Below are 27,586 nucleotides of genomic sequence, written 5' to 3'. Positions count from 1 at the left end.
TTGTTCCCATTTTAAAAGCAGATTAATTGAAGCATTTAAAGTTTAAATAATTACCCGAAGTGCCAGGTCAAAGATTGAAAAGCACATAGAATTTATATGTAACATTAGCCTGAGCTTATAGCCTTGTCTCTGATTTAACCTCTTAAGAATTGCCATACTCTTCATGAGTTATATTTCTGTAACTTTAGATTACAGCACCTACTCTTTAAATGGTATTAATGTTTCTCTGGGCCTCAGAGAATGAAAAGGGAGAACCCAGGTAAACGTAAAAGACACAGAAGGGTATAACAGATTTAACAAGATTAGCAGAAGAGTTCCATCTTTTTTCTTTGTATGCTTGTCTCTTCTTGTAAGTAAGTTAATAAAGACATCACTTTTCGGGTAACAAAACAAAAGCGGTTTCAGATTAAAGCAGCAGCAAATTTTATTTAGTAATTTATGGCAAGTGCAGCTGGGCAGAATAAGGTGTGCGCATGCCAGACAAGTAAAAAATAAGTAATACCACAAATAGCTTGTCTAATTACGCCACATCTAAAAATCTCTCCCTTAAAACCAAAAACAAACAAAAACCTCTGGCATTTTATTCCACAATAGAATGTCATACGAATGCAAGAACATTTAACAAGCAATACACTTATTAGCGATTTACACGGGGAAGTCCTTCTAATGCATAATGTATTGGCTGTGGGGTAATCCAGACGATAACAATAGGGAATACAAAACAAACAAGCAAACGAAATGACGCCACTACTACAGAGCGCGCGCAAACACGTACAGAGAGGCGGCCTCCCTTTGGAGTCCCCCAAGACAAAGCCGGGACCCAGCACGCACTGCGACCGGGACTACAAATCCCAGCATGCAAAGGGCACAGCCCCCTCGGCGAGACTACGGTTCCCGACAAGCTTTCTTGACAGCTGATCGGCCTCAGCCTCCAGTGGTCGCGGGTCTCTACAAAGTGGGGTCTCTGTTCGCCCACTCAGGTCTTTTTTTACAGTCTGAGGGTCCTGCACCGTCTCCCACCCGTATATTATAAATACTGAGATTTTCCTATCCCTTTTTCATCGCCTGTCTTATTAGGACCACAAACAGCCTCTGGCTGGGGCGGGCGGGGGAGTAGGGCGGGTCAACTTGCTGCTTACGCCAATAGCGTCGGAGCGACTTTGCGGCCACCATGGCAACGCCAGCAGTCCCCAGAGGGACCAGCCACCCATTGGGTAGAATCTTTCGAGAAAGCTCGAGAAGAAGGAAGCGGAAGTGGCACGTGGAGGGGCCGGTGGAGGCGCCGGTGAGTAAATGCCGCAGATTCTGGAAAGTTCTGATCAGTGCGATACATAAGGCTGAGGCATTGGGACCTCCCCTTTTGGGTCGGTAGTTCTGCGCCGCGCGGGGAACGAGCGGCTCCGGATCAAGGCAGCATCCCGAGCTGCGGCTTCCCGCGGAGACCGTGAGATCGAGCGCTGCGTTCTCCTGTGGTTATTCCTCTACGTACCACCTCTGGCCCTGGGAAGCTAGAAGCGCCGGAGAGGCCGACTGCCCTTGCGCCGGTCCGAGTGACAGAGGAGCGATCACAGCCCGCGGCAGCCGCGCGGGGCTGAGGCAGGAAGCGGCGGCGGAGGAGCGGGCAGGCGGCAGGAGACCCAGACCCAAGGCGGAGGCAGACCGCGAGCCGGCCATGTCGGTGGTGGGCTTGGACGTGGGCTCGCAGAGCTGCTACATAGCGGTGGCCCGGGCCGGGGGCATCGAGACCATCGCCAACGAGTTCAGCGATCGGTGCACTCCGTAAGTGGGAGGCTGAGTGGGTGCCGGGAGGAGGTTTTGGGGCGAGGAGGCAAACTCGGCCGAGTGTGTGGGGGCCCCCAGGCTTGCGGCGCTGGCTACCGAGCGCGGGGGAGAATGGAGGGCGGTGTAGAGAGCGGTGCGTTCTTTCGTGGGGTCTGGGTACCCAGTGTCTGGCCGAATGGACGCTCACTCAAGCGTAAAGGTGGGGATGGGGGGCTTACCGCCAAGAACCCGAAAAGGGGGTGTTTCGGAAATTCTAGGGGTGAACAAGAGTCTGAAAATAGAGTCCCCCAGAGTCGTCACTTAGGACGGGCTTGTAATACTGGAGACCCGGCTGCGAGCAAGCTTGCGACTTTGCTCCCCTGTTCTTGGCAAGCTTCTGCTAGTTCTTTATACGGCCGCCCCCGTTTCTCTACCCGGCTTCTCTGAGCAGGCTGACCGCCCCCAGTTCTTCTCCCTCCCTACGAACCTGGTTTGCGCACCGCGGAGCCCGGGCTGTTGAGCTTTTCCGTGTTGTGAAATTTCGAAAGGAGCTAGAAGCTTCCAGAGCCTTAAGCACAGCTTCTTGTCCAGTGAGCTTGCTGACAGTTGTTAGAGTCCATAGAATCACTCCTTTGATAAATGAATTCACCTTTTCTTACCTCACCCTCATGATTGATACTGTTGGAAGCGTTAGGACACCGGGATCATTTCTAAAAGATGTTTATAGACGTCCTTTTTGCTGGTTTTATGGGGCCCATTCTAGAGAAATTGTAAACCGTGTTTTTATTCATTAATTCTGGATAGTTTAAAGAAGAGAGAATAAAAATTGCATACTTCTGTACTCTAGAGAATGATGTTGTCACCCAACAAAGGTTATATTCTACATTCTACAGCAGGGTGGGGTGGGCAAAGGGTAACATTTTAAAAAGCATTCTTGGGCGGGGGCTTATATTCTGAAAAAAATATTCACAAACGTGTTTGCCTTGTGTGTTGATTTTAAAAGCTGCTTACTTGCTGGAGAAATTAACGTAGGTAGGAATTTATTTTTAAATGCCTTAACCCATGATCAAACATTGACCCCAAAGGTAAAATGACTGAGCCTACAGCTATTTGAATGCAAATGGACATTTGTGAAAGTGGAAAATCAGATGATAAGTAAACATTTGGCAATATTAGTAGCTCTAGTAATACTTACTCTCTTGTACATCCATACAGCTACCTTTTCACAAATCTCTGGTTCTTTAATTGTGCAAAGGTCTCTGTGATTGGAATATATACAATAGTTAAAAAAATATATCAGACATTCATGCCGAGGGGCAGTTTACATCTTTGTTATATCTTTGATCCAATAAAAAAAGCTGTTCAAAGGAGAGTAGGGAAAAATTTGTATGTGGCTAAAGACAACAGGTAATGGTTCTGAATATGTTAACTGTGGGCAGTATGGCTGTTCCCTTTAATAATTTTGAAAAAAATAGATGTATGATTCAGTCGCACTCGTTGCTTTTAATTTCTGTTTAGTATAATTAGTCTTTTTCCCTTGGAGATAAGTAAATTCTCTTTGCAGGTGTAAAGTTTAGAATGGTACTGTTTTTGGAATGTACCTTAGAATCTAACCTTTGAATGCATCTTTGACTTTTAGAATGCTGTTTCGCACCTGCTTAGGTAATGCGGGACTGGGACATCTCTTTATAGCAAATTTATACTCTCTTCAGCCTGGTATTCAGTGTTCTCAATATTCCCATTTTGTTCATCTTATTTACCACTACACCTGCTTACTTTCTAATCTAAAACCCATTTCATTTATCTGATCTGGACAAGTCATCTTTTCCATTTCTGTAGTTGAGAAAGCTGTCTCATAGTCACGTCATTTTTCATTTCTTCAAAGTTAATTCAATGAAATGATTATTCTTTCACTTGAAGTTTTATCTTTGGTTCTCCTGTGGAACTTGCGCTATATCATTTTTACTTGACTTTCAAGTAGCATTTTGCATCTAGTAACCTCTGTTGTGCTTTTAAACAACAGAAGCGTGACTTAAGTCAACTTGATTTGGGATTTATATAATATATATTTTTTAATTTTTAAATTATATAATGTTTTTAATCCTGGAGAGGTAGATGGTAGTCAAGATGGCAATAGGTATAACAAGGGCATGTAGATTTGTACAGAGTTGGTCACTGAGTACAGTTATATTTTTTGTTAATCATGTGTATAGGGACAAGTTAATAATGCCTTTTTAAATATTCTAAGTATCTCTATAGTCACTATCTATTTCCTATTGGCAACCTGGAGAACTTAACTGGTTTGGTATTTGTTGTAATGGAAATATCTTTGAGCTGACTTTGGGGAAGAAGTGCAGCTAGGACTGCCACCTAGATGAATTCAAAGTAGCATGTAATTGACTCGCCTTTGAATGTCTCACCAAACTTCAGATTCCATAATTACACTATATTTATGTCCTCCTCCCAGACCACAGTAGGAAATTTATATTAGAATTTTCCTCGTCAGTTGAAAATGTCCACATTTTTGCATTTAAACATTTTGAAATGTGGGTTGTATTTCTTCTAGATCAGTCATATCATTTGGATCAAAAAACAGAACAATTGGAGTTGCAGCAAAAAATCAGGTATGTTCTTTAAGAGCACTCTGGTCATTTCTTAGAGATGGATTTAAAGAGAAAATTGCAAATACATGCAAGGGTATCTGTTTTTGAATTTTCAAAATGTAAATATTCACCCGAATGAACCCTTAGGTGGTTATTTTTTTCTTTTTCTCTTTTATGTTGAATGCCTACTCAGAACTTTCTAATTTGCAAACTTGGCTTGCTTCCAATTTATCAAGTTTTAAGACCTCTTCTGTCTTATATGGTATCCTTTGGATATTGAGGGCTTAAAATGTGCCTGGTCTAAGTCTGAAGTAGAAAAAACACTTGAAGTTATTGAAGACTTAAACAAAAAAATATCTAGTTTTTAAGTACCCTTTAAATGATAGCTATTATTTTAGATATGTTAGATTAAATAAGTTGTTGAAACTAATTTCACATGTCTCTTATTATTTAATGTCACTAGAAAATTTAGATGTATGGCTACTGTTATAACTTTCAAACTCTTGGCATTGGGGAGGAAAAAAGTGAAAAATAGAAAATCCTCTTGAGCTTTAAAGTTAAAGTGAAAATTCTTTTAAATAGTGTTGCTTAAGAAAAGAAGCAAAACTGTAAACCCTGGAATAGTTTGTATTGTGATTAGTTGGAAGACATACAAAAGAGGGGGGAAAATGACAGAATAAAATAGATGTACATATTCAAAATGAGACAGTAGTGAATAACAGTCTCTCTGAATGTGGTCATTTAGAATACTGATAATTCTGGGCCTAAGATTCTGTTGTATCTTTGTGATTCTGTGAAAATTAGGTGAGGTTCCTATCCAACCTCTAGATTATTAGATACCATCTCAGTTTTAAAATCACAAGGAATTTAAGATATGACCATGCTTAAATTCTGGTTGTTTGAAAATTAGCATTGATAAAGTTTATTCTTCCCTTTAAAAGAAGAAAGAAAATAGTGAGCTGTTTTGCTATTTCCTAGCTAATAACAGTAGTTTTATTTTTTCCTCTTTTAATTATGATATCTGTTTTAAATAATCTGCTGACAATATTACCTTTTGCTCTGTTTCCTCTCGCTGTCTACCTTCTGGCATTTCAATAGAAAAAGGAGTAAGAGATACAGTCCATTCATTTTTGGGGAAATTGGGAATTGTGGGGAGAGTTAACTTGGAGCCCTTATAGTTTGAGTTGTGGTGACTGTCTTTAAAACTTTTCTAATTACTAATAGTGTTGAAATTAGAAAAAAAATTAAATCTTACGTTTCTTTTGCAGCAAATCACTCATGCAAACAATACAGTATCTAATTTTAAGAGATTTCATGGCCGAGCATTCAGTGACCCTTTCATTCAAAAGGAGAAGGAAAACTTAAGTTATGATTTGGTTCCAATGAAAAATGGGGGAGTTGGAATAAAGGTAATACAATTAAACAACCTTAGATTCTGTTAACAGGCGTTAATTCATCTGTAGAGAAAAGTACTTCATAAGCATTTAACTGACATTTCTTAGTTGGACAGGATTGTTTCTCTTATTTTATCTAACTGTGTTTAAATTGTCTGAAAATTTTCAAATGGTATGTACTGCTGTTTCTTACTTAGTATCTCTTATAGCTTGTTGACCTGTATAAAATTTAGGTTTATTTAGTGGAGTTTATAGACATTTAAATTGTGTTGTCATCTCAGCAAAAATCTTTTCCAGTATAGCCCACTTGCAGTTTGCAGAAAATAGTGTACTACAACCAGGGACCTTTTTTTTAACTACAGAGGCATTCCTGTCTGTGATCTACACAAAACAATATTTATCCACATGATTCATCTCTTTATTACAGTGGAAATTTACTACCTTCTAATAATGTTTTGACTAGTACTTTGATCAGGGAACACATCTACCCTAGTTTTCTTTTCTCTTCATCTCTAGTGAAAAGTTCTTTCTTCCTAATTTTATTTTTTTCCTTTTACCTTTCCTTTTCCTTGTTCCCCGTCTGCATTTATGACAGATTTTCTAGAAGTGACTATGTAATAAAAATTTAAGTTAATGTTAGCATGTAGGTTTAAGTACTACACTGTTTTAAAACTTTTTCTTCTCTCAATATAGGTAATGTACATGGATGAAGAACATCTATTTAGCGTGGAGCAAATAACAGCCATGCTGTTGACTAAGTTAAAGGAAACTGCTGAAAACAACCTCAAGAAACCAGTGACAGATTGTGTTATTTCAGTAAGTAGAATTTAGTAAGGCAGAGTGGTTTATTTTAATTTGCTGCCTTTATGTTGCTCTTAAGTATCAAATGTGGGAAAGCTGTTCTATTACTAGAGATCAAAATTCTACTGGACTGTGTTAACATAGTGTTCAGAAGCATTTTAGAGTAAGCTTGACTGTTATTTTTAGCCGAGGTTGCTAATATTCTTGACTGGATGTGCAAATTAAAAGCTTTTGTGGAGCTTTTTAGAAAAAAATAATACCAATTAGTCAAACGGACACAGGGGAAGGGTGGCATCAGTGCACCATCAAACAGCTTACATACTTAGACTGTTACTTTTCCAAATTCCACCATTAATTGAGAGCCAGTGCATTATTAGTTTTAAAAAGTAATCTATAAGTGGTGACAAATCTAGAGCTTGCTATAGCATAGCAAGCTCACTACTTTGAGTGGCCAACTAACAGGTTATCAGAGAGTATTTGAGCCAAACAAAATAATCGTTTCTTTGGAAACCAAAAAGGTAGGTGTATATTTTGCTTTTCCAAATGTCTAGTGTCATTTCTTGATCAACTGTGATTATGCTCTTTACCAGTCTACCTATCTACATTACATGGAATGGACTTACCTGTGTTATAGCCCTGGCCAGTGGCCTTCCAAGACTAGTCAGAAAGAAATTGTCATGGCAGAGTATCCTAGGATATCAAAGAATAGAGAAAAAAAGGCTAAAATTTCTTTTGTTGCCCTAATGACACAGAATGTATTCTACCAAGGGAATACCAAACTGTTGACTAGGAATAAAATGAATTTCTGATAAAATAAAGAATTAAGTTATAAATCTGATCCTTCTTTATTTCCTTCTCTCTTGTTTTTTTTTTTTTTTTTTTTTTTTTGGCCAGAAGGCCTTTTGTTTCTTTAAATAACTTGATATGAAAAATAAGGAAAAGGTATACTATTTTGGAAGGGGACCAAAGATTCACATTTGTTTTTGTATCTGTCTCTAAAGCTTCTACAAATCCTTTGAAACAAAAGGTAAAAACCCCACCATGCTGTTTTCTGTTAGGTACTTTCTAGTCAAGTGAGTCTGAATATATTGTTATTTGTTCTTCGAGAAGAATGTCCTAGTTACAATATTGTCCTAGAAAGTGATCAAAAGAATTAAAATAATCAAAAGTACAAGTCAATACCATGAGAAACTTCACCCCTTGAACTGTTTTTGTTCCTTTTTATTTTAGGGAAATCAACATTTTTGCCCCAAAAAGTGTTTTTGTGACCTTAATAATTCAATAAATTAGAGCTTTCCTCTATCATCTGTTTTACTGCTTGACCTCAATAAATAGTAAAACCAAAGAGCAATGACATAGACCAGAATTCACTCTAGTTTTATTTTTTCTTTTATTGAGCTATAATTGACATACATTCCTTTCAGATGTGCAGTGATTTGATACTTATACATATTATGAAATGATCACCAATAGTATCAGAGTAACGGCATTACTAGTAACACATTATCCTTTTTCTCTTGTGATGAGAACTTTTAAGATTTACTCTTGCAGGGGGCCTGCCTGGTGGCCCAGGGGTTAAAAAGTGCTATCAGGCTATTATAGGCAGCTACTGCTTCATTAGTTTGATCCCTGGCTGGGGAGCTGACCCATAAGGTGCTGTAGACCTGTCCTGTCTTACCTCTGCAAAGTGAATTTCAATAGATCTGCCTGTTCTGCTCCCTACTCTGTCAGGTGAATCCTCTCACCGCCCCGCCCCCCCCACCCCACACCTCTGGCTACACCCTAGTTCTTGTATGCACAAATAAATAAATATTAAAAATAAAAGATTTACTCTAGCAACTTTAAAATTATGCTGTACCAACTGTAGTTACCACATGCTAACCTGATGCCTAATTTTGCCTTTCTTCACCTACCTTTCTTCCTTACCTCTGTTATCTATGAGCTGGGTTTTGTTTAAGATTTTACTTGTTGAAATAATAAGGCAATTGCCTTTCTCTGGCTTAAAATATGGCCCCAGGGTCCATCCACATTGTCATCCATGTTGTCATAAATGACAAGATTTTTTTCTTATTGATCGATAAATAATCCCTTGTCTGTGCATGTCCCTGTACATAATTACATTTTCTTAATTCATTCATCTAATGGCCAATTGGATTAGTTATTTATAAACTTTGGATATACCTCTATAACATATGTTTACCTACCTACAGTGTGCATTCTCATTCTACATCTTGCAAATCTTTGTTATACTTTATCTATTTTGATAATAACCATTCTATTATGTGTAAGGAGGCTTCTCATTGTGTTTTGATGTGCATTTCCCTGATGATTAGTTCCTGTTATGTCAGTTCTATATTTGAGTTTCTGTATTCTTGTAGTTTAATTATATTTAACATTAAATACTGAGTTAGCATTATAACTTCCGAATGTTAATAGCAACTTTTTTTTGTTTTAACATCATAAGAGACTTTCATTTTAGTCTACTCAAAAATTTCTACTCAAAAAAAATTATACCTTTGTCAACAATTCAAACTGATTTTTAGCAGTTACCATTTTTTTAAGTTGCACGATTATTTCTGAAATGATCTTTTGTTTTCGCTAATCTCAAACTTCATGAGAAAAATGGGTGTATTTTCACATTATTTGTTAACTACCTCTTAGACACTCTTCAATTAATCTATTTACTTTTTTGGCAGTGTTTGCTTTCTTTTCTGAGGTATGGTCTCATTGGGATTTTCTACCACCATTTCACCAGTGCACCATCACTGTATTTCCTTGTGCTCTTTCCACCCTTTTTTTGATTCCTTCCCCTCCCCCACCCACAGGATGTCCCTGATTTATAGTTGTCTATTTTTTTTTTTGTTGTTATTTTTTCCCCTGTATTCCTACTATAAGCAAAACCGTCTGATATTTTTCTTTTTCTTTGTAGCAAATGTCAGTAGAAATTTAAGACTAGAATGTGAATGGTGTTTTACCCACTTAAAGTTAAAGCTTTCTGTTTAATTTACATCTCATGAGTTCTCCCAATTAATTTTACTTCAGGTTAAAATTTTCTTGAAAATGAAGATACTTTAATATAATAATTTTTAGGGCAATCTTTTCCAAAGCAGTTACTGTTTCTGAGAGTTTAAGAACTAAGTTTGAAGTTCTTTTTTGTTTTGTGACTTCATAGATACTTACTTTAGATGGAGTATATTGACTACAAGATTTTGAGGAATTTGTATGAATTTTGTGTTCTTGATGAGTCACAGATCTTTCTTTCCTTTTTGTTTGTAGGTCCCCTCTTTCTTCACAGATGCTGAGAGGCGATCTGTATTAGATGCTGCACAAATTGTTGGTCTAAACTGCTTACGGCTTATGAATGATATGACAGCTGGTAAGAAAAAAGCTCTTTTTTTGTGTAGAAGCACATATGTTACCTGACTAGAGTTCAGATGAATCAGACATTATTACCAAAGTACTTTTTCATGTTGATGTAGAAATTCATTCTAGATTTGAGCTTAAAATTTCCAACTTTTCTTTGCTCATGTTTTATGGGGAATTGGCATTTCGTGAGGTTTATTATGTATTTTCATTTGAAAATTCTATACATACATTTCAGTTTTTGGAATCTTTTGAGCTTGATTTTATTTTCATAGTTAGGAAGCAAGTTTTAGAAAAATGTGATTTTGGGTTTTACAGCTACCTTGATTACAAGTATAGAATAGGTAAACTTTTTTCTTTCATATATATCTCACCTATATGCATATAGTTAAGAATTGATTATGTATATTATATAAAATACTGATCCAGACTATCATTTTGTCATGAGTAATAGTTTCTGTTAACAAGACTTTTTCAGTATGTTCTCAGTGTATTTGAAGTATAGCTAACGGGATATTTTAGGTACACATGTTTAGAAATACAGTTGTTTCAAAATTCTGAAAAAACTAACAGATAAGACAGATAAGTTATTTGCCTTAGATCAAAAAAAATATGGTAAGGACTGAGTTGCTGTGGTTGTGTATTAAATTCTTAATTTTTCCAGAATAGCAGTCTCAACAGGTTATGGTTAAAATGTAAATATTATGTAGCATCTCATATTACTTATGGTTGACTGCATGTGTTTATATTTTGTTGTAGTCACACCATGTGTGTTTCTCCATCACATCTCTATATATTTAAAAGTGGCAGAGCATTGTTCCAAAATCAGAAAGGGAAAAAGTAATTGATAGCAAGAGAATAGCAAGTGAGATATAAAAGGAATACATATACTTTCAATTGCTTGATATAGTCAGGCAATTAAATTGTGTAATTACATTAACAATAATAGAATTACTAAGACTGCAAACCAAAGCATTACGACATATTTATTTATTTTATTTATTTATTTATTTACTTTGTAGTTGCTTTGAATTATGGGATTTATAAGCAGGACCTTCCGGGCCAGGAAGAGAAACCGCGGATAGTAGTTTTTGTTGATATGGGGCACTCAGCTTTTCAAGTGTCAGCCTGTGCCTTTAACAAGGGAAAACTGAAGGTAAAGTCATATATTAGAACTAAGTGATCAAAATAAGGTTAATGTGTGTATGTATATTTGTCCTTACTTAGACCTACTGACCTTTATTCACTATTCCTTTCTTGGTAATGTAGAGTTTTAGGAAATGATTTTTCAAGGAATTATTCCTAAGGTTGATTTCATAAAGATGTAATTATCTTGACTTAACTCTTTAAAATATTCTTACGTAGGGAGACAAGATTGATAAGGTTGTCTTTTATGCAACCATTAAAAGTCAACAACTATCAAAGAGACTTAGCATTTGGATTTTGTAGTTAGATTTCTCCTAATGACTTGAGTTTTATGTTGTATTTTTAAATGATGTGTTGAGCCTGTTCTTTTTGCTAAGATTACTCAATTATTTTCTTAAATTGGTCCGTTAGTTTTTTGAGTAGCAATATTTAAGGTTCTAGTTACAGTATAAAAAATAACCAGATTTATTGTTTTAACTAAATTTAGGTACTCGGAACAGCTTTTGATCCTTTCTTAGGAGGAAAAAACTTCGATGAAAAGTTAGTGGAACATTTTTGTGCAGAATTTAAAACAAAGTACAAGTTGGATGCAAAATCAAAAATTCGAGCACTGCTACGTCTGTATCAAGAGTGTGAAAAATTGAAAAAGCTAATGAGCTCTAACAGCACGGACATACCACTGAATATTGAGTGCTTTATGAATGACAAAGATGTTTCCGGAAAGATGAACAGGTGTGTCTTGAATTCTTCCAGCCTCCTTAAACTACAGCTGGCACCACCTTCCGGTGGCAGGTCTGGTTATGGTTTTGGATCTTGGCCCAGTTTCAAAACTGTATGCTGCATGCTGGGAAGTTTGGTAAAGTCTGTTAGCACTAGTCACTTTCGTGAGAGGGTTTTTTTAAATGCTCTCTTTTCTAAGTGTTCTCATAACCATGTATTTTCAGTAACCTTCCTGTTTTAATATTTAGGGGCCAGTAACTGAATAATATTTTTACAAAATGTTTCACAGGAATGTTATTTTGAAGTGAATGAAAATATTGACATAGTAAGAACTGGATCACACAGCACATTTAGGTATAAAATGGCATCCTAATATAAAAGTTATTTCTTTCAGTAATTCCAGTAATTTTCTCCTCTGCAGCTGTTTTGTATATTTTTAAAAATGTTACACATTTACAAATTATAAAGTTACAAATGACAGTACAATTAAACTTGGCCCAGGTGGAATTCAGGGTATCTGAAAAAGAAAATACATTAGATTGATAAGGCTTCTTATTTAAAGATAATAGGTTAGGTTATTGGCCTTAAGGTAACTTTCAAACATTTATGAAGTGTTCTTCTTATTTGCCAAGGGCACAATTTGAAGAACTCTGTGCTGAACTCCTGCAAAAGATAGAAATTCCACTTCGTTCACTGATGGAACAAATTGGGCTCTCAACTGAAGATGTGAGTGCTGTTGAAATAGTTGGAGGCACCACACGAATTCCAGCAGTGAAAGAAAAAATTGCCAAATTCTTTGGAAAGGATATTAGCACCACACTCAATGCAGATGAAGCAGTAGCCAGAGGGTGTGCCCTACAGGTACTGCTTTTTCATTCTCATTCATTAAATTGTCACTACTTTATTTATTCAAGTTGGGGGTCTTGTAGTAGACACCCCACCCCCACTCCTCTGTTTCCTAGATAAGGTATCATAAGGGTTTATATTTAGGTAAATCTGTGACACCATGGGTGGGGGGGGGTGAGATCAAAGACTCAAATCTGGAAGATCTAGGAATGTAAAAGAACAATGAATGACAAAGATGTTTCCGGAGACAGTGCTTATCAAACTATAGACAACAACAGGTATGATTCTGTGGGATCACAGAAAGCACAGCTGTACAGGGCAGTGACTTTGTGGTGTAACAGTTGTTACAAGGCACATAGGAGGGAATTAGAATCTGGTGTCATAAGCAATTGATTTGGGGAAAGTTTATAGGCTAAAGAATAATAGATGGGTTTAGAAGATATAGCTGCCTTTCCCCTCTAGATTGATTTTAATCTATCAAATAAGAAGGCAGCTCAGAGGCATGAAATTTGGTGCAGCAAAAGCACCACTAGCAGTTACTGATTTAAAAAAGTCTTAGATTATATTTAGGACATTAGTAGTCAAGTAAGTTTAATTAGTTTTAAGTGATGTTTCAAGTTCACGTTTGAAGTTTTGTCTAGGTAGGCATTTGCCCTTTAAAACTGAAAAAATGGTCAGAATGTATAGATGCTGATCATTACTGATAATTCATTGTCTTATGATGTGTCATAATTTACGGGGTTTTTGTTTTTACTTTTTCCATATAGGGTAAAAGAGTTTGTCTCCTTAATTAAACTCTTAATTTCCCTCAAAAGTTAGAAGTGCTTAGTATTTTTTAGAGGTAGAGTTTATTTTGACCTCTCTTTTGAAGGCTCCTATGTTTATCAGTTAACTTTAGTGTCATCTGTTTCCTGTGCTAATCTGAGATTGATAGACATCTGTTTAGTCATTTTTGTGTGACTAGTCAAAAATCCATCTGTCTGTTGGATATCGTGTACCCCAAATTTGAATTTACCACTGCTTCATTCATAAAATTAGTCAAAAGATGAACATTGCAAGTTTTACCTTTTTTCAGTTATTTAGACATCTGAAAAGCTTTATAGGCAGAGCTGTTTGTGGATATGTTTATACATTTGAAAGTGATACATCTGATCATTGAAATTGCTAACAGGACATTTCTGGAAAGACTAGTTTTTGTTTTTTGTTTTTTTTTTAAAGATTTATTTATTTGTGCATACAGGACTGGGGTGCAGGCCAGAAGCTCAGGGGCGGTGAGAGGCTTCACCAGAGACAGAGTGGGGAACAGAACAAGCAGATGGATGAAGTACACTGCTGAGGGGAGCAGCGGGGAGGGTCAGGAGAGGTCTGCCGCGGCATGTGGTCACCTCTGGGGCAGGCGGGAATCGAACTCATGCGGAAGCAGCTTTAGATTCTCAGTGCTGTGCTTTAACCCGCTGTGCCACCAGGGAGGGCCCAAGACTAGTTTTTTTTTTAAGATTTATTGGAACTGGGGTGTAGGCCAGAGGTACAAGATTTGTTAGAGATAGAATGGGGAGCAGAATAGGTGAACTATTGAAATCACTGCCGAGGAGAGCAGCAGGCAAGACAGGAACAGTCTGCTGTGTCACGCCTGTCAGCTCCCTGGCCAGGGATCACACTGGACCACAATGGCTGGTGGGGGTAGCTTGACTGAGACTTTAACCCTTGCACCACCAGGGAGACCCAAGACTAGCGTTTTTTTTCCTAAGCTTTTGGGAAACTTGCTTTAGTAATGGCTCCTAAAATTCATTGTATTGCTTGTTTTTGTCTAGTGATTCTCATGATATATGGGGAATAAATCATTTATGCTTTAAATAATACACTGTAAGCAATTTTGAATTTGTATGAAAAGATAACTGAAATATCCATGTACTCACGATAGATTTTTTTCTTTCTTTTTTAATAGTGTGCAATTCTTTCCCCAGCATTTAAAGTTAGAGAATTTTCTGTCACAGATGCAGTCCCTTTTCCAATATCTCTGGTCTGGAATCATGATTCAGAAGATCCTGAAGGGTATGTAGCAGAAAATAGCCTTGAACTATTATATTAAAAACTAACAAATGACATTTATAGTAGAGTGCTTGATTGGCCCAAGTGGGATCTTTCTTTCAACGACTAAACCTTCAAAATAGTTCTCTCATTTTTGTGTTATAAATGGTGATAGGATTGATACAGATTTTAAACTGTGTTGTATAGTAAGCTTAAATGCTTGAAATATTGAATGTCTTTTCCTTTTCTCTAGTGTTCATGAAGTCTTTTCTCGAAACCATGCTGCTCCTTTCTCCAAAGTTCTTACCTTCTTCAGAAGGGGACCTTTTGAGCTAGAAGCTTTCTATTCTGATCCTCAAGGAGTTCCATATCCAGAAGCAAAAATAGGTAAGCAATTACTTTTATTTATTCTTCAAAAACTCACTGTACAACTTAGGAATTTTTCTTATTCTTAGCAATATTGATTGAAACAAAATTTCATGTAAAGATGTTTTAGATTTAGAATGGTAATGATGGACAAAATCTCCTTTATTATGAATATACTGGCCTTTACAGTTAAAATGACCTGCTTGTTCCATTATTTCTAAGTATATGTACTTAGGAACACACAACTGACTGTTTTTCCTATTCTGATGTTAGGGTATATTTTAAGGATATCACTTATTTACTTGTTTTCCAGGTGAAATGTTGTAAACTTCCAATTTAAATGGAATTTAAAGCTTGGCTCAACAACCTTTGAAACAACTTCATAAATACACCTTTATATTGTAGTCTTTTAAAGTTCCTCTTTAAATAATGTACCTACATTATTCTTTGAGAGACCTGACACTGCCCATCTATTTTGACCTATAGTAACTATAAAATCTGTGAGAGAACTATAGGCAATCTCTTGTATGTTTTCCAGGTTGTGGGTAAAATTTGCCAGTATTGCTAGATTTTTAAATAAATCACTCTTGTCCCCAACCCACACCTGTTTATGGTGGATTCATCTGAAAGGATCTAACTTAGATCAGTTGTGATTTTTTTTCTTTTTAATAACGGTCCTGACCTAGAGAGGTTGTGTTTTTGTTGTTGTTTTTTTTTTTTTTAACCTTAAACCAGATTTTCTAAATTCGTTAGCAGGAAATTAGTTTGAAAAATCCTGCTTGTGGACTAAAATTTGGACAGGTAGGATTCTATGCATTGTTAACCCCATTGTGCAGAGAATAAAACTCAAGCTGTAGAGTGAGCATGGCATCAGATTTGTCATGTCGCCATCGAAACTGAAGTGCTTGAATGTACTTACATCTAACTCTCCAGTGAGTATTTTTTTGATACCCCAGAATATATTTCGGTTTTTAAATTGGTTCTTATGGTAATAATTTCCTGAACTAATGATTTTTACAACTAATTAAAGTCGGTTCCAACATCTTTCACTGATACGACAATTAAGTCTAATTGCCTATGGATTTGTGTAGACAGCACCTTAAACATAAAGCATTAAATATGACATACTGCTTTGTAGATAATAGATTCAAAGTACTTACTTTTGGCTTAATGATCTCTGAATAACAATACTATTGGAGGAGATAAACTAAAACTAAGCGTTAGTTTTCATAGTTTGTATTACTAACAACCCACATAAGCATGCATGAATAGGTTAAGTAATTTGCAGCAAGTCACAGGGCCAGGATTCAAGCCCGATAGTCTGGATCAGAGACTGCACTCTTAAGTACCACTCAGTAATGCTCTTGAAACTGCACTTAATAATTTCAGATTTTGATACAGAATTTGGCTTACCCTTTCTATCTAAAAAGTTTTCTAAACAGTTTTCGCTATTAAGTTATCAAAATATTATTTCCTGAAAGATCTGCAGGATTAAAATACCACAAGTACTTGATATCATCTGCTTTCTGTAATTCTTGCTAACAGATTTTTACATCTGGTTTATGTTGACCCATCTGGGGAAACAGGAGGAAGAAAGGGAAATTGCTTACATACATGTATGTTACATACAGTGTTTGTGTCATAATTGTTAAATGAAAAAGCCACAAGAGTGCCCTTGTCTTGGAAGGTTTTTATAGCACATTAAGACTAATGTCAAGTATTTTAAATATATTATACACTTAAAAGTATTTTTTAAGAGGTTATATTTGTAGTGTACATTTGGGACTTAAATCTAATTCAGTTGGAATAGAGAAAATGGGGAGATTTTGGAATAACAGTACTTTCAAGCGTTCTTAGCCTTTGTATTTTCCTTAACAGAGATTTAGATTCAGCTCTAAAATTTTCAAATTTTTTACCCCCTAGGTCGCTTCATAGTTCAGAATGTTTCTGCGCAGAAAGATGGAGAAAAATCTAAAGTGAAAGTCAAAGTGCGAGTCAACACCCATGGCATTTTCACCATCTCTACAGCATCTATGGTGGAGAAAGTGCCAACTGAGGAGAATGAATTGTCTTCTGTTGAAGCAGACATGGAATGTCAGAATGAGAGACTACCAGAAAACCCAGACTCTGATGTAAGTTTGTGGTTCAGCCTTTGAATTTGGATATGTAGTTGACTTAATTCTTAACTATAGAAGAATGGCAGACAAAGTTTAACAAAATGTTTTTCTTCATTTTGATTTGAATTTTGGGTGATAATAATGATTGGTAGGAATTGGCAATGCATAGCCTGGGATTTGGTGAATTGTGACTAAATTCTGTAGAGCTTAATTTGAATTGGCATATGACATTTGCTTGATTAAACTTTGAATTGTCTTTTTAAAATACATCGAGGGCATTTTGAGAAGTGAAATGGTAGATTGATTTTTTAAAAAACGACATGGAAAAAAAACTTAAAGAATTATGTGGTGAAATATATATGCCAAATATTAAAACTGATTTTTAAATTTAATTATATGACAAAATTGGCTTTGGTATTTTAGTTTTGTTTACATGTCTTGCCTTTACTGTGGGAGGAATTAAAAGAAGCATCTATGTAGAGAGAATTACTACTGTTTATGTTTTTTAGACACGAGTGCTGGTTGTACATGATTAGCAGAAGGATTTTAAGAAGTTTTATAATATGTCAGCTATTATAGTTTGCCTTTAGGTAATAATCAGATATAGCATAAATGAAGAGGCAAGTGGTATATACTGTTTTAGTTAAGATGTGAAAAGTCTGGTATCCTGTGCTCTGAAAGCTCTGTTTTCAGTTATCATTCTTAAGGCATTTAAAAACTATTAGTATCTTGAGCTTCAGTTTTGTTCTCAGCTAGAAAATTTCAATATAATGAGCTAAGTGACTACTGCCAAATACTTGGTCACCTGACTACATATATTAATAATCTAATAATCCCTGTTGTATCAATCTTTAATTATCTATGGAGATGTAAAGATACCCATCCATCTGCATCTACAGACACATACCAGGAATGCTTTGCTACTTAATACTATAGTACCTGCTTTAGTATTTTGAAAGGTCTGAAAGGAAATTGTGAGAGACTTTAGGGTAGACAGAAAGTAGTAAATTAGAATGATGTAGGTTTCTCCACAGATCATAGTAAGCACTGACTCTTTGGGAATTAAGCTTTACTAACATGTAGCATATATTCATTATTCTGAGATCTTTTGAGATAAAACACCCGGATCACACATAAAGTAAGAACAGAGGACAAGGGGATCTTACATATCTCATTAGCTGAAATGATGAGCCCCTGAATAATTGATAGTTGACTATTTCATGTAACTGTTCAATTCATTGAAATGACTATATGTCAAGATGTATGATGGTTGCTGGTGAGATTAAGTCTTGGAAGTTTGCTTTGGGGAGACAATGGTGTAAACTTACTTCTTGTGCTTCTGAGAGTTAATTTCTATACAAGTCTAAGTGAAGATTTCTTAAAGGAGACTCCTTGATTGTCATCACAATCAAAATGCATATGTGTTTTTAAACGATATTAACTACTGTCATTCAAAGACTTTCTTACAGGTTTAACATTTCTAAGAAGTCAAAAAAATATTTTGTGTTCAATTTGCTTTTATCCATTATCTTTTCCCCCCACTTAACTAAGACTTCAGGAATTGCGTGTACTGTCTTTGGTGCCCGATAACCTTTTAAATTTATACAAGTACACCTGCTTTCTACATCCTTTGTGCCTGGGCTTTCATTTCAGAAAAATATCCAGCAAGAGAACAGTGAAGCTGGAACACAGCCCCAGGTACAAACTGATGGTCAACAAACCTCACAGTCTCCCCCTTCACCTGAACTTACCTCAGAAGAAAACAAAATCCCAGATGCTGACAAAGTGAGTGACTCTTCTAGTTCATTCCATTAGACAATGTTGCAACATGTAATCATTAATGATATTAAATCTGCAGTTTCAAGAGCAAGCACCAAATTACTTATTCTGTGTAGAATTTTTTTCTGTCAATTTTCTGTGTTTTCAACAAAAAAACAATTAGAATTATTTCAGCTCAATAAGGGAATTGAGTATCCTGTTTTAGACCTGCAAGCTTCTCTTGATTAACTGCTTCTCCAAACAACCAGAGACGAATGCATAGCATTTGTCTTCTCTAGTATAAAGAGGTATCTGCTAATACCAGGGTCACCAATGGAGACATCCCAGTGCTGTATAATTCCTTTTCCCTTGAAATTAGTCTGATCATAAATACATGGGCTGTAGGAGTCTAGTAAACTCTTCTCCCTCAAATCTCCTGTCAAATTTAAATAAATTTATAATAGTGATCTGGCGTAATTAGGGCAATAGTATATATTAGAAGCTAAATTAAATAGTTGCATTGTGCTTCCAAAAAAATGACAGCTTCTAATCAAATCTTTAAAATTCATGGTCAGGTGAATATTGGGAAGTTTCCATTGCTACTCTAGATCATTGAATGCTTTGCAGAACTTCATTCTCTGTGCAAGGTGCATGTAAATTATTAACCTCTCAGTAGTTTCGTTTTCTCTCACATTCTGAAGATACAATTTACTTCCCTCAGACAAATTGGAGAATTGTTCATTGGGGTCAAAATACATTTTATACTTGGTGTAAGTTTCTAGTTTTTAATCTCCCCATGTTCTGATTGATCCTGTGGGAGTTCTAATAGAGGCTTATAGGACCTCATTAGATTCCAGAAATCCTCTTTTTCTCCTGGTTAAGAGTTTATATGGTAAAGGAGCGTTGACTTTCTGTGTTATAGTAACTTTTTAATTTCAGTATTATTCCCCTTCTCTTAGTATTGCGCATCAATTAACTTTCAATTTCTTTCTAGAACATGATGTTGGCTAGCATTTCATGATTTTATTTGTAAGAGGAACCACTAATGTCAAGATCTTTGGAACATTATCATGCACCCCCTTGGAGAATTCTTCACTCATACTATATCACGTACTCTTGTGATATGTAGACATTGCCAATAATTGTTGAACGTTGTACTGCCAGATAGTCTTATCCTCACTATCATGCATAGACTGTCATCCATTTGTTTTCCAAATATCTGTTGCACTCCTCTGTGTTTTACATGGTGTAGGTGTCATGTGACTCATTTTTCTTTGCTATGGTTTGTGTTCCAAATTATACCCAATATAACAGAGAGTTCTCATGTACACTAGTGTACTAGCAAGAAGAAAACCTAGGGGCAGAAGTCTGATTGACTAGGTCATTACCAGTGATACAGCTTATTGCATGTCATAGACATGTAATTTTGTGAGGAACACTGAATAGGAGTCTGGAAAACATGTGCTCCAGTCCCATCAATGTGTAATTGACTAAAATTAATAATACTAATTTCAAGTGCCAATTTCTTCTGTAAAGTGACTAGATTTTTTAATAGCACCCCTGAATTATCTAGTGGCAGTACTTATACCTCGTCGACTAGTCTTCCTATTTTACCAACTCGGCCAGTTAGGGTACATGTATACTCTTTGGTTATATCTAATCTGTTTTGTGTCATTTGTGCTAATAGGAACCAATGGGAATGGAAGTACATAAGAAAGACTTAAAAAAAATAGAGGCTTTAGAGGCTATAGGAAATACTTCTTTAGCCTTTTACTTTACAGACTTTGAGAAACATACAAGGAAGCAATATTTGCTGTGTAGTTTTATTAACTATTTTAAAACTCATTTCTTTTTATCTTATATAGTTAATTATATCATTAGGAGGAATGATATAACTCAAAGACAGTTGGAGTAAGGATTTCTGTGTGCGTGTGCGCGTACTCTAAATTCAGTGGGAAATTTTTAAAAGTTACTTATCAGTGCAGTGCTAATGCAATCAAAGAAGGTATAAAGGGGCTGTAGAGGTTCAAAATGTATAACAACAGTTTAGAATTCATGTATTATATATGTGTATATATATAATCAGCTTAGAGTTCATCTTAATGTATTTAGCATTGGTCAGAGTCTGGTTACTGTTATATTCTAGATTATAATTTAATGATATGGTAGTGATATTTTTAATGCTTTGGAGTTACAAACATAAGTAAAAGGGATGAGAAAGTGAAGTCTTGTGAAAAAAGTTTTAGCAGAATAGATGAAATTTAAGTTTAATATGAAAAGAAAAAAGTATACCCTGGTGGCGGAAAGTATGGCATGTTTAAGTGTAATTGCATCCTTGATTTAAAATGAGCTTATGGGAATTAGGTGACCTTCTAGAGTTTTTCAGCTTTAGAGTTGTACTTCTGTGTAAGTCATTCCTAAGTATAATAATAAGAAATGTTTCTATTTTTCAAGGATTATTTAAAAATTTCTCTCAATTTTTCTTTACTCTTCTCCCCAAGGGAAATGAAAAGAAAGTCGACCAACCTCCAGAAGCTAAAAAACCCAAAATAAAGGTGGTGAATGTTGAACTGCCTATTGAAGCCAACTTGGTCTGGCAGTTAGGAAAAGACCTTCTTAACATGTATATTGAAACAGAGGTAAGTACTTAAGTGATACATATTTTGGAATATGTTGTTTGGTCTTTTACCTGTATTTTTAATAAATAACAGTAATTTCTTCTTGTATCCCAAAAGTTAGATAAGTTTTCAGGATCAGATGAAGCAAACTACTCAGTATTTTCTTTCAACAAGTTCTGTTGCTATTTTTGCATCTTTATTAAGAGAGAGCTATGCCATAGATAATTTCTGCTCGATATATCGATTGCCCAAGTTCTTGGGAAGAGATTGGACGCAGGATATCCTCACGCAGCGCTCAGCGCACAAGCCATGTGGTGTCTCAAACTACACCAAATGTTCTATTAAAATATATTGTACTTTTTTGCAGTTTAGATTAGTGCATCAATTCAGATTCATTTTTCCTTCACTGAGCTGGAAACATTATATTTAGATACTTAGCAATAATATACTTCATTCATTTGTATTTGATAAGTAGTGGATATATATACTATAAGTAGCTTTACTGTCCTTGATTTAAAATAGGATGGCAAAGTAGTATTATTTTGAGCATTACACAGTGACTAATATTAATCCTGGTAGGAGATAGCTACACACACACACACAATATATATATATAGCGTACATACAACAAAATTATCTTAAAGCAATAGATTGATTTTCCCCCCCTAGTATTAAACCTGAAATGTGAAAAGTAAGTAATTGTTAATATTTTTAAAATGCAACCTAATCTGTCTATTGAAAATGATGAACTTTGTGGGGATGTTGAAAGAATTTATGATGTGTAAGCTATAATTAGTAACACTATACTAGCACTTTTTGGTTTAATTGTTGATTTGGTTAACACCAGAGTCTAAATAGATAAAATTTAGGTACAGATAATAGAAGACTAGAACTAACCTTTTCTTTTTCCTCACAGGGTAAGATGATAATGCAGGATAAATTGGAAAAGGAAAGAAACGATGCCAAAAATGCAGTAGAGGAATATGTGTATGAGTTCAGGGACAAGCTATCTGGACCATATGAAAAATTTATATGTGAACAGGTGTGTTTAGAACTTTTTTATTAAGATAATCTCATGTAAAGTGTTAATATCAGTTTGATATTTAAACTTCTAGTGTATGTAACGTGAACTTTTTGAAAACAACAACTTGGGGGAAAAGTCATATAAGCAAAGTCACGGAGAGAGGATCACTAGTGATGTGCAGTTTTATTCTATTCTAGCTTATCCTAATGACATTTAGTTCTTAGCATCCATTTTATGACACCAGTTATGGGAGTGAGAAAGATAAGAGAAAATCCCTGTTTAAAATAACTCAGACTTTCGTAACTCTGGTCCCTTGGTTGCACTCTGTCATTACGTTATCCCATAAGACTTGCTCATCTAGTTGTTGCAGAGTTTTTCAGACACTTTTCTCCTTAGACCTGTCCTAAGCTCTTGAGTCAGTGTGGCTCTGTAAGTCACAGAAGCACAGCTGTGAAAGATGGGACTTGGGGGGGAAATGACTGGATAGAAATTTAGAATGCCATAAGGATTAATTCTGGAATTAAATTAGTTTAAACTTAATAGTCTATTTTAGACCAAAGATCCATGGGCTATATATTTTTTTTTAATTTATTTATTTGTACATACAGAACTGGGGTACAGGCCAGAGGCTCAGGGGCGGTGAGAGGGTTCACCAGAGACAGAGTGGGGAACAGAACAGGCAGATCGATGAAGTACACTGCTGAGGGGAGCAGCAGGCGGGTCAGGAGAGGTCTGCCACACCATGTGGTCACCTCCAGGGCAGGCGGGAATTGAACTCATGCGGAAGCGGCTTTAGATTCTCAGTGCTGTGCTTTAACCCGCTGCGCCACCAGGGAGGGCCAATGGGCTATCTTTTAATATGGCTCAGTTCTTGACTCTGCCCTAACATTTCCTGGGGTTTCTTTTGATTGGGATTCTGAAGTAGAGATGACCTTAACAAGGCTAGGGTAGAAATTATATAAATTGATTAGGAATTATTTTTTCACTTGTTCAGGGATTGAAATTGTCAGCTACTTAGTTTCCCTTTCAATTTTTGACAATGTTGGAAGTGAATAAAAAGTTACTAAGATCTAGTTGTTTTGGGAAATGGGAAAGAAATTGCTACTTATCAACACATTTCAATGTATAGAGTGTCAAAACTGGAGTTGTAGGGGAGTCAGAGCAGCTCAGCAGAAATTTTCAAATGTCCCTATGTACAAGTTCGAGGAGACACAGAATATAATTTGACTTCCTAGTAAAATATTGTGTGCAGCTGATAGCAGAGTATTTATTACTTCTTGATATTTTTTGTGAAGAGAATCCAGCTAATCAGAGAGCCTTCCTAGAAATAAGACTAACCACTTAGTGTTTAATACTTAAAAGGAAAATTGTTTTGTTGTGAAACTTTCAAAGTAAGACTGCCACTGATACTGATTTTCAAATTGTACATGTAGGATCATCAAAATTTTTTGAGACTGCTCACAGATACTGAAAATTGGCTTTATGAAGAAGGAGAAGACCAAGCTAAGCAAGCCTATCTTGACAAGTTGGAAGAGTTGATGGTCGGTCCTTCTCTCTATAGAAAGTAGTATTTGTTGACTTAGACTATAATTTTAATAAACAGTTCAAATTTTATTTTGTTTTAGAAAATTGGCACTCCGGTTGAAATTCGGTTTCAGGAAGCTGAGGAACGGCCAAAAATGCTTGAAGAACTAGGAATAAGGATGCAGCACTATGCCAAGATAGCAGCTTACTTCAGAGAGGTCAGTCTTTTTCTACCTATGAGGAAGTTACCGTAGATTTTAATAAACTAATATTTAAGTTGAAACTTTTCATTGTAAACAAACATTCTTAAATGAGAAACTCTGTTATTTGAAATGAGATAAAGATACGAGCTTTATGGAAAATTGGGTGCAATTAGATATTATTCTTTAATACTTAATTTTATAATAAAGTCCTGCTTTATCCATTCAGGAGGAGCAATATAACCATATTGACGAGTCTGAAATGAAAAAGGTTGAGAAGTCTGTTAATGAAGTTAAGGAGTGGATGAGTAATGTCATAAATGCTCAGGCTAAAAAGAGTCTTGATCAGGACCCAGTGGTACGTGCTCAGGAAATAAAAGCAAAAATAAAGGTGAGTGATACTGGCTGGTGTTTATTACCACTTTTTCTTGGAGACACAGGAGGAACTGCTTTCTGTTTGAAAGAGTAGAAATGGGTGCTTTTGAAGATGTGGGATATAGCTTGAATTTCAGCTCATTTCTCACTAGTGTTTCTGTTTGAGGTAAGTCACACAACCTCTCTGAACCATCTCACTCTTCCATATGTGTGGGATCATGATTGGTACCTTTCAATGTTGTGAGGATTAAATGAGGTAATATGTAAGTGATTAGCTTACCAGTACCTGACTTATTATAAGATATTCACTTTGTCAGGCTGTTAGCTCTAGTTTTAGACAAGTGTAATGAGAAGATCTTGGACATCTTTATCTGTATATAGCAGTTTGTGGAAAAATAATTGGTTTGGGTGCATAGGAAAACAGCTGAAATGAACTGTATGAATCTGACTACTAGTTTTGTTTTATTAGGAGTTGATTAACACTTGTGAACCTGTTGTAACACAACCCAAACCAAAAATCGAATCACCCAAGCTGGAAAGAACTCCGAATGGCCCAAATACTGATAAGAAGGAAGATGATGTAGACGGCAAAAGTAATTTCGGTGCTGAACCTTCACATCAGAATGGTGAATGTTACCCTAACGAGAAGAGTTCCATTAATATGGACTTGGACTAGATGACATCAAATTGGGTTGGTTAGTCCTTCAATTAATAAAATATTTTTGCCATAGTATGTGATTCTACATAACATACTGAAACTATTTATATTTTCTTTTTTAAGGATGTTTAGAAAACTTGTGTATTATATGGAAAAAGAAAAAGCTTAAATCTGTAGTCTTTATTACCTAAAAGGGAAAATTGCCTTGGTAACTTTCAGATTCCTGTGGAATTGTGAATTCATACTAAGCTTCTGTGCAGTATTACCATTTGTTTCACTGGGGATGAAATTGACTTTTGTCTTTTGGAAAACATAAGCTGTACTGCTTGTTCAAGAGGGCTGTGATTAAAATCTTTAAGCATTTGTTCCTGCCAAGGTAGTTTTCTTGCATTTTGCTCTCTGTGTTTCAGCATGTGTGTGGGTGTGGGTGTTTATAAACAAGACTAAGTCTAATTTCATAAGGGCTTTCTAAAATTAATTCTGTCTAATAGAATATGACTTTTTGCTTTGATATTACTAAAAATCTGATGAGTAAAGCAAAAGCTAGTGAAATGTGTTAGCAGCATGCAGAACAAAAACTTTAAAATATATCTCTGGTTATACAGTACATTGTCATGTGAAGGTGTAAAATGGGAGAAATGTTGATTCTGTTTGTAACTGATATTGTGAAACCTTTTATGAGCTTTAAAATAAAGTTCATCTTATGGTGTCATTTCTAAATGGTTTTGTTATTGACTTAAAAATGGAATTGGGGAGAGTGGTATGAATCATTGTAGGAGAAATAAAGTTACTTTTGTGTGCAAATTCAATTTTACCTTTTTGTTGTTCCTTATATGTTCTCTTGTTAAAAAAAAAAAAGGATTTATTCATTTATGCATAAAAGAATTGGGGTGTAGGCCTGGGTTATAGGCCAGAGGTGTGTGTGAGGGATAAGGCGGAGTTAGTGCTCCCCAGAGAGTAGGTTAGCAGAAAGGCAGATCTACTAAAATTCACTGCTGAGGGGAGCAGCAAGCAAGACAGGAGACTTCTGCTGGGTCATGTGGGTCACTCCCTGAATAGGGATTAATATCTTACAAAGTGGCTGGTGATAGCTTCATTGTGCTAAGACTTAACTCCTACACCACCAAGGAGGCCCTGTTACCTCTTTTATAAATGAAAATTATTTTACCCTGATAGAAAAGTAGCATATACTTATTACATTAATTTTTTTTTAAATATCTATTTATTTATATGTACTAGAACTGGGGTGTTAGAGGTGTTGAGGGGTGAGACGATTGACCAGAGACAGAGTGGAGAGTAGAACAGGAGGATTGACTGAAATACACTGCTGAGGGGAGCATTGGACAGAACAGGAGAGATCTGCCGTGCCATATGGGTCACCGCCCTAGCTGGAGATAGAACTCACATTGCAGTGGTTGCAGACAGGGTCACAGTGCTGCACTTTAACCCACTGTGCCATTTATTACATTAAATTTTTTTTAAAAGTATAAGGTAGAATATAATTTTTAATCTATCACACAGAAAAAATAGCCATTGTGTATCCTTCAAGCTTTTTTCTCATGGTAGTTGTCTGTAAGGTAAAATGTTGTGTAAGTAGGTGTTTAAAAACTGTGTACCAGGCAACTTAATGAGGTCAAGGTGTTATAACTTAACTACTAATACTGTAATTACAGACTTCCATTATAAAGCCAGGCAAAAATATCGTAACCAATCCCAGTATTTGTGGATTTAGGTGTTGCTATTAGGAATAATGCAACTGTGAATCTAGTCTTTTTTTTTTTTTTTTTTTTTTCTAAGTAAGGACAAAATTGGATGTATTGGTGGTGGGGGTGGGAGAAGACATTCACTCTCACACAGGATAGATGTCCTGCTGGGGATTGAGGTACAACTAGGTTACACTCCTTAGCCAAGCCCAGTGTTCTCTCAGGTAGGGAGGTTTAATCTTTTAACAGTTGCCAGTCTATTATAGCAGCTGCTATTTAGTTACTGTGTACCAAATACCTCTAGTCTATTAGTATTAGCTACTATTTAGTTACTGTGTACGATATACCTCCTATAGAGTTACTACTTTAACCCTTAGAATGATCCCTGGGCTCAATAATTTATAAAGATCACATAGAAGTATCAGAATTGTTTAAAACAAACCCAGGGAACTCATGTTACTCAAATGTTAAAGCCCTCATTCTAGTAATTCTATGTTAAGTAACTTGTCTTCATTTGCACATCTGGTGTGTACTTCAACATTTAAAATGTACCTATTTGTATTTCATGAATATTTAATTCA

The 27,586-nt window shown here is 35.9% G+C and overlaps 1 protein-coding gene across 2 annotated transcripts; it reads left to right on the top strand.

Moving 5' to 3' along the window:
- The first annotated feature begins 1,374 nt into the window (after positions 1-1,374).
- On the top strand, positions 1,375-26,105 carry HSPH1 (heat shock 105kDa/110kDa protein 1). Of its 2 annotated transcripts, XM_004680186.2 has the most exons (18): positions 1,375-1,779; positions 4,328-4,385; positions 5,633-5,773; positions 6,452-6,574; positions 9,836-9,935; positions 10,945-11,078; positions 11,556-11,800; positions 12,421-12,649; positions 14,580-14,686; positions 14,916-15,049; positions 16,952-17,160; positions 18,799-18,930; positions 21,405-21,542; positions 22,438-22,563; positions 23,979-24,086; positions 24,171-24,287; positions 24,499-24,660; positions 25,114-26,105. In XM_004680186.2, the coding sequence occupies exons 1-18, from the start codon at positions 1,673-1,675 to the stop codon at positions 25,318-25,320; spliced, it is 2,577 nt and encodes an 858-aa protein (XP_004680243.1). In that variant the 5' UTR covers positions 1,375-1,672; the 3' UTR covers positions 25,321-26,105. The 2 variants fall into 2 exon arrangements, with proteins under 2 accessions (XP_004680243.1, XP_012578734.1); XM_012723280.1 differs by lacking the exon at positions 18,799-18,930 and having other exon boundaries at positions 1,578-1,779.
- The last annotated feature ends 1,481 nt before the right edge of the window (positions 26,106-27,586 follow it).

Source organism: Condylura cristata, unplaced genomic scaffold (genome assembly GCF_000260355.1).
Source record: "Condylura cristata isolate star-nosed mole 26May11 unplaced genomic scaffold, ConCri1.0 scaffold00010, whole genome shotgun sequence".
NCBI classification, from domain to species: domain Eukaryota; kingdom Metazoa; phylum Chordata; class Mammalia; order Eulipotyphla; family Talpidae; genus Condylura; species Condylura cristata.
This window is presented reverse-complemented; position numbering and strand designations above follow the sequence as displayed.

What these genes read in the sequence shown, in the direction of transcription:
- HSPH1 (XM_004680186.2), top strand. Translation starts at nt 1,673, where the DNA reads ATGTCGGTGGTGGGCTTGGACGTGGGCTCGCAGAGCTGCTACATAGCG. An exon ending in CAGAAAACCCAGACTCTGAT is followed by an intron (nt 17,161 to 18,798) that starts GTAAGTTTGTGG and finishes CTTTCATTTCAG; the next exon opens with AAAAATATCCAGCAAGAGAA. An exon ending in ACAAGTTGGAAGAGTTGATG is followed by an intron (nt 24,087 to 24,170) that starts GTCGGTCCTTCT and finishes ATTTTGTTTTAG; the next exon opens with AAAATTGGCACTCCGGTTGA.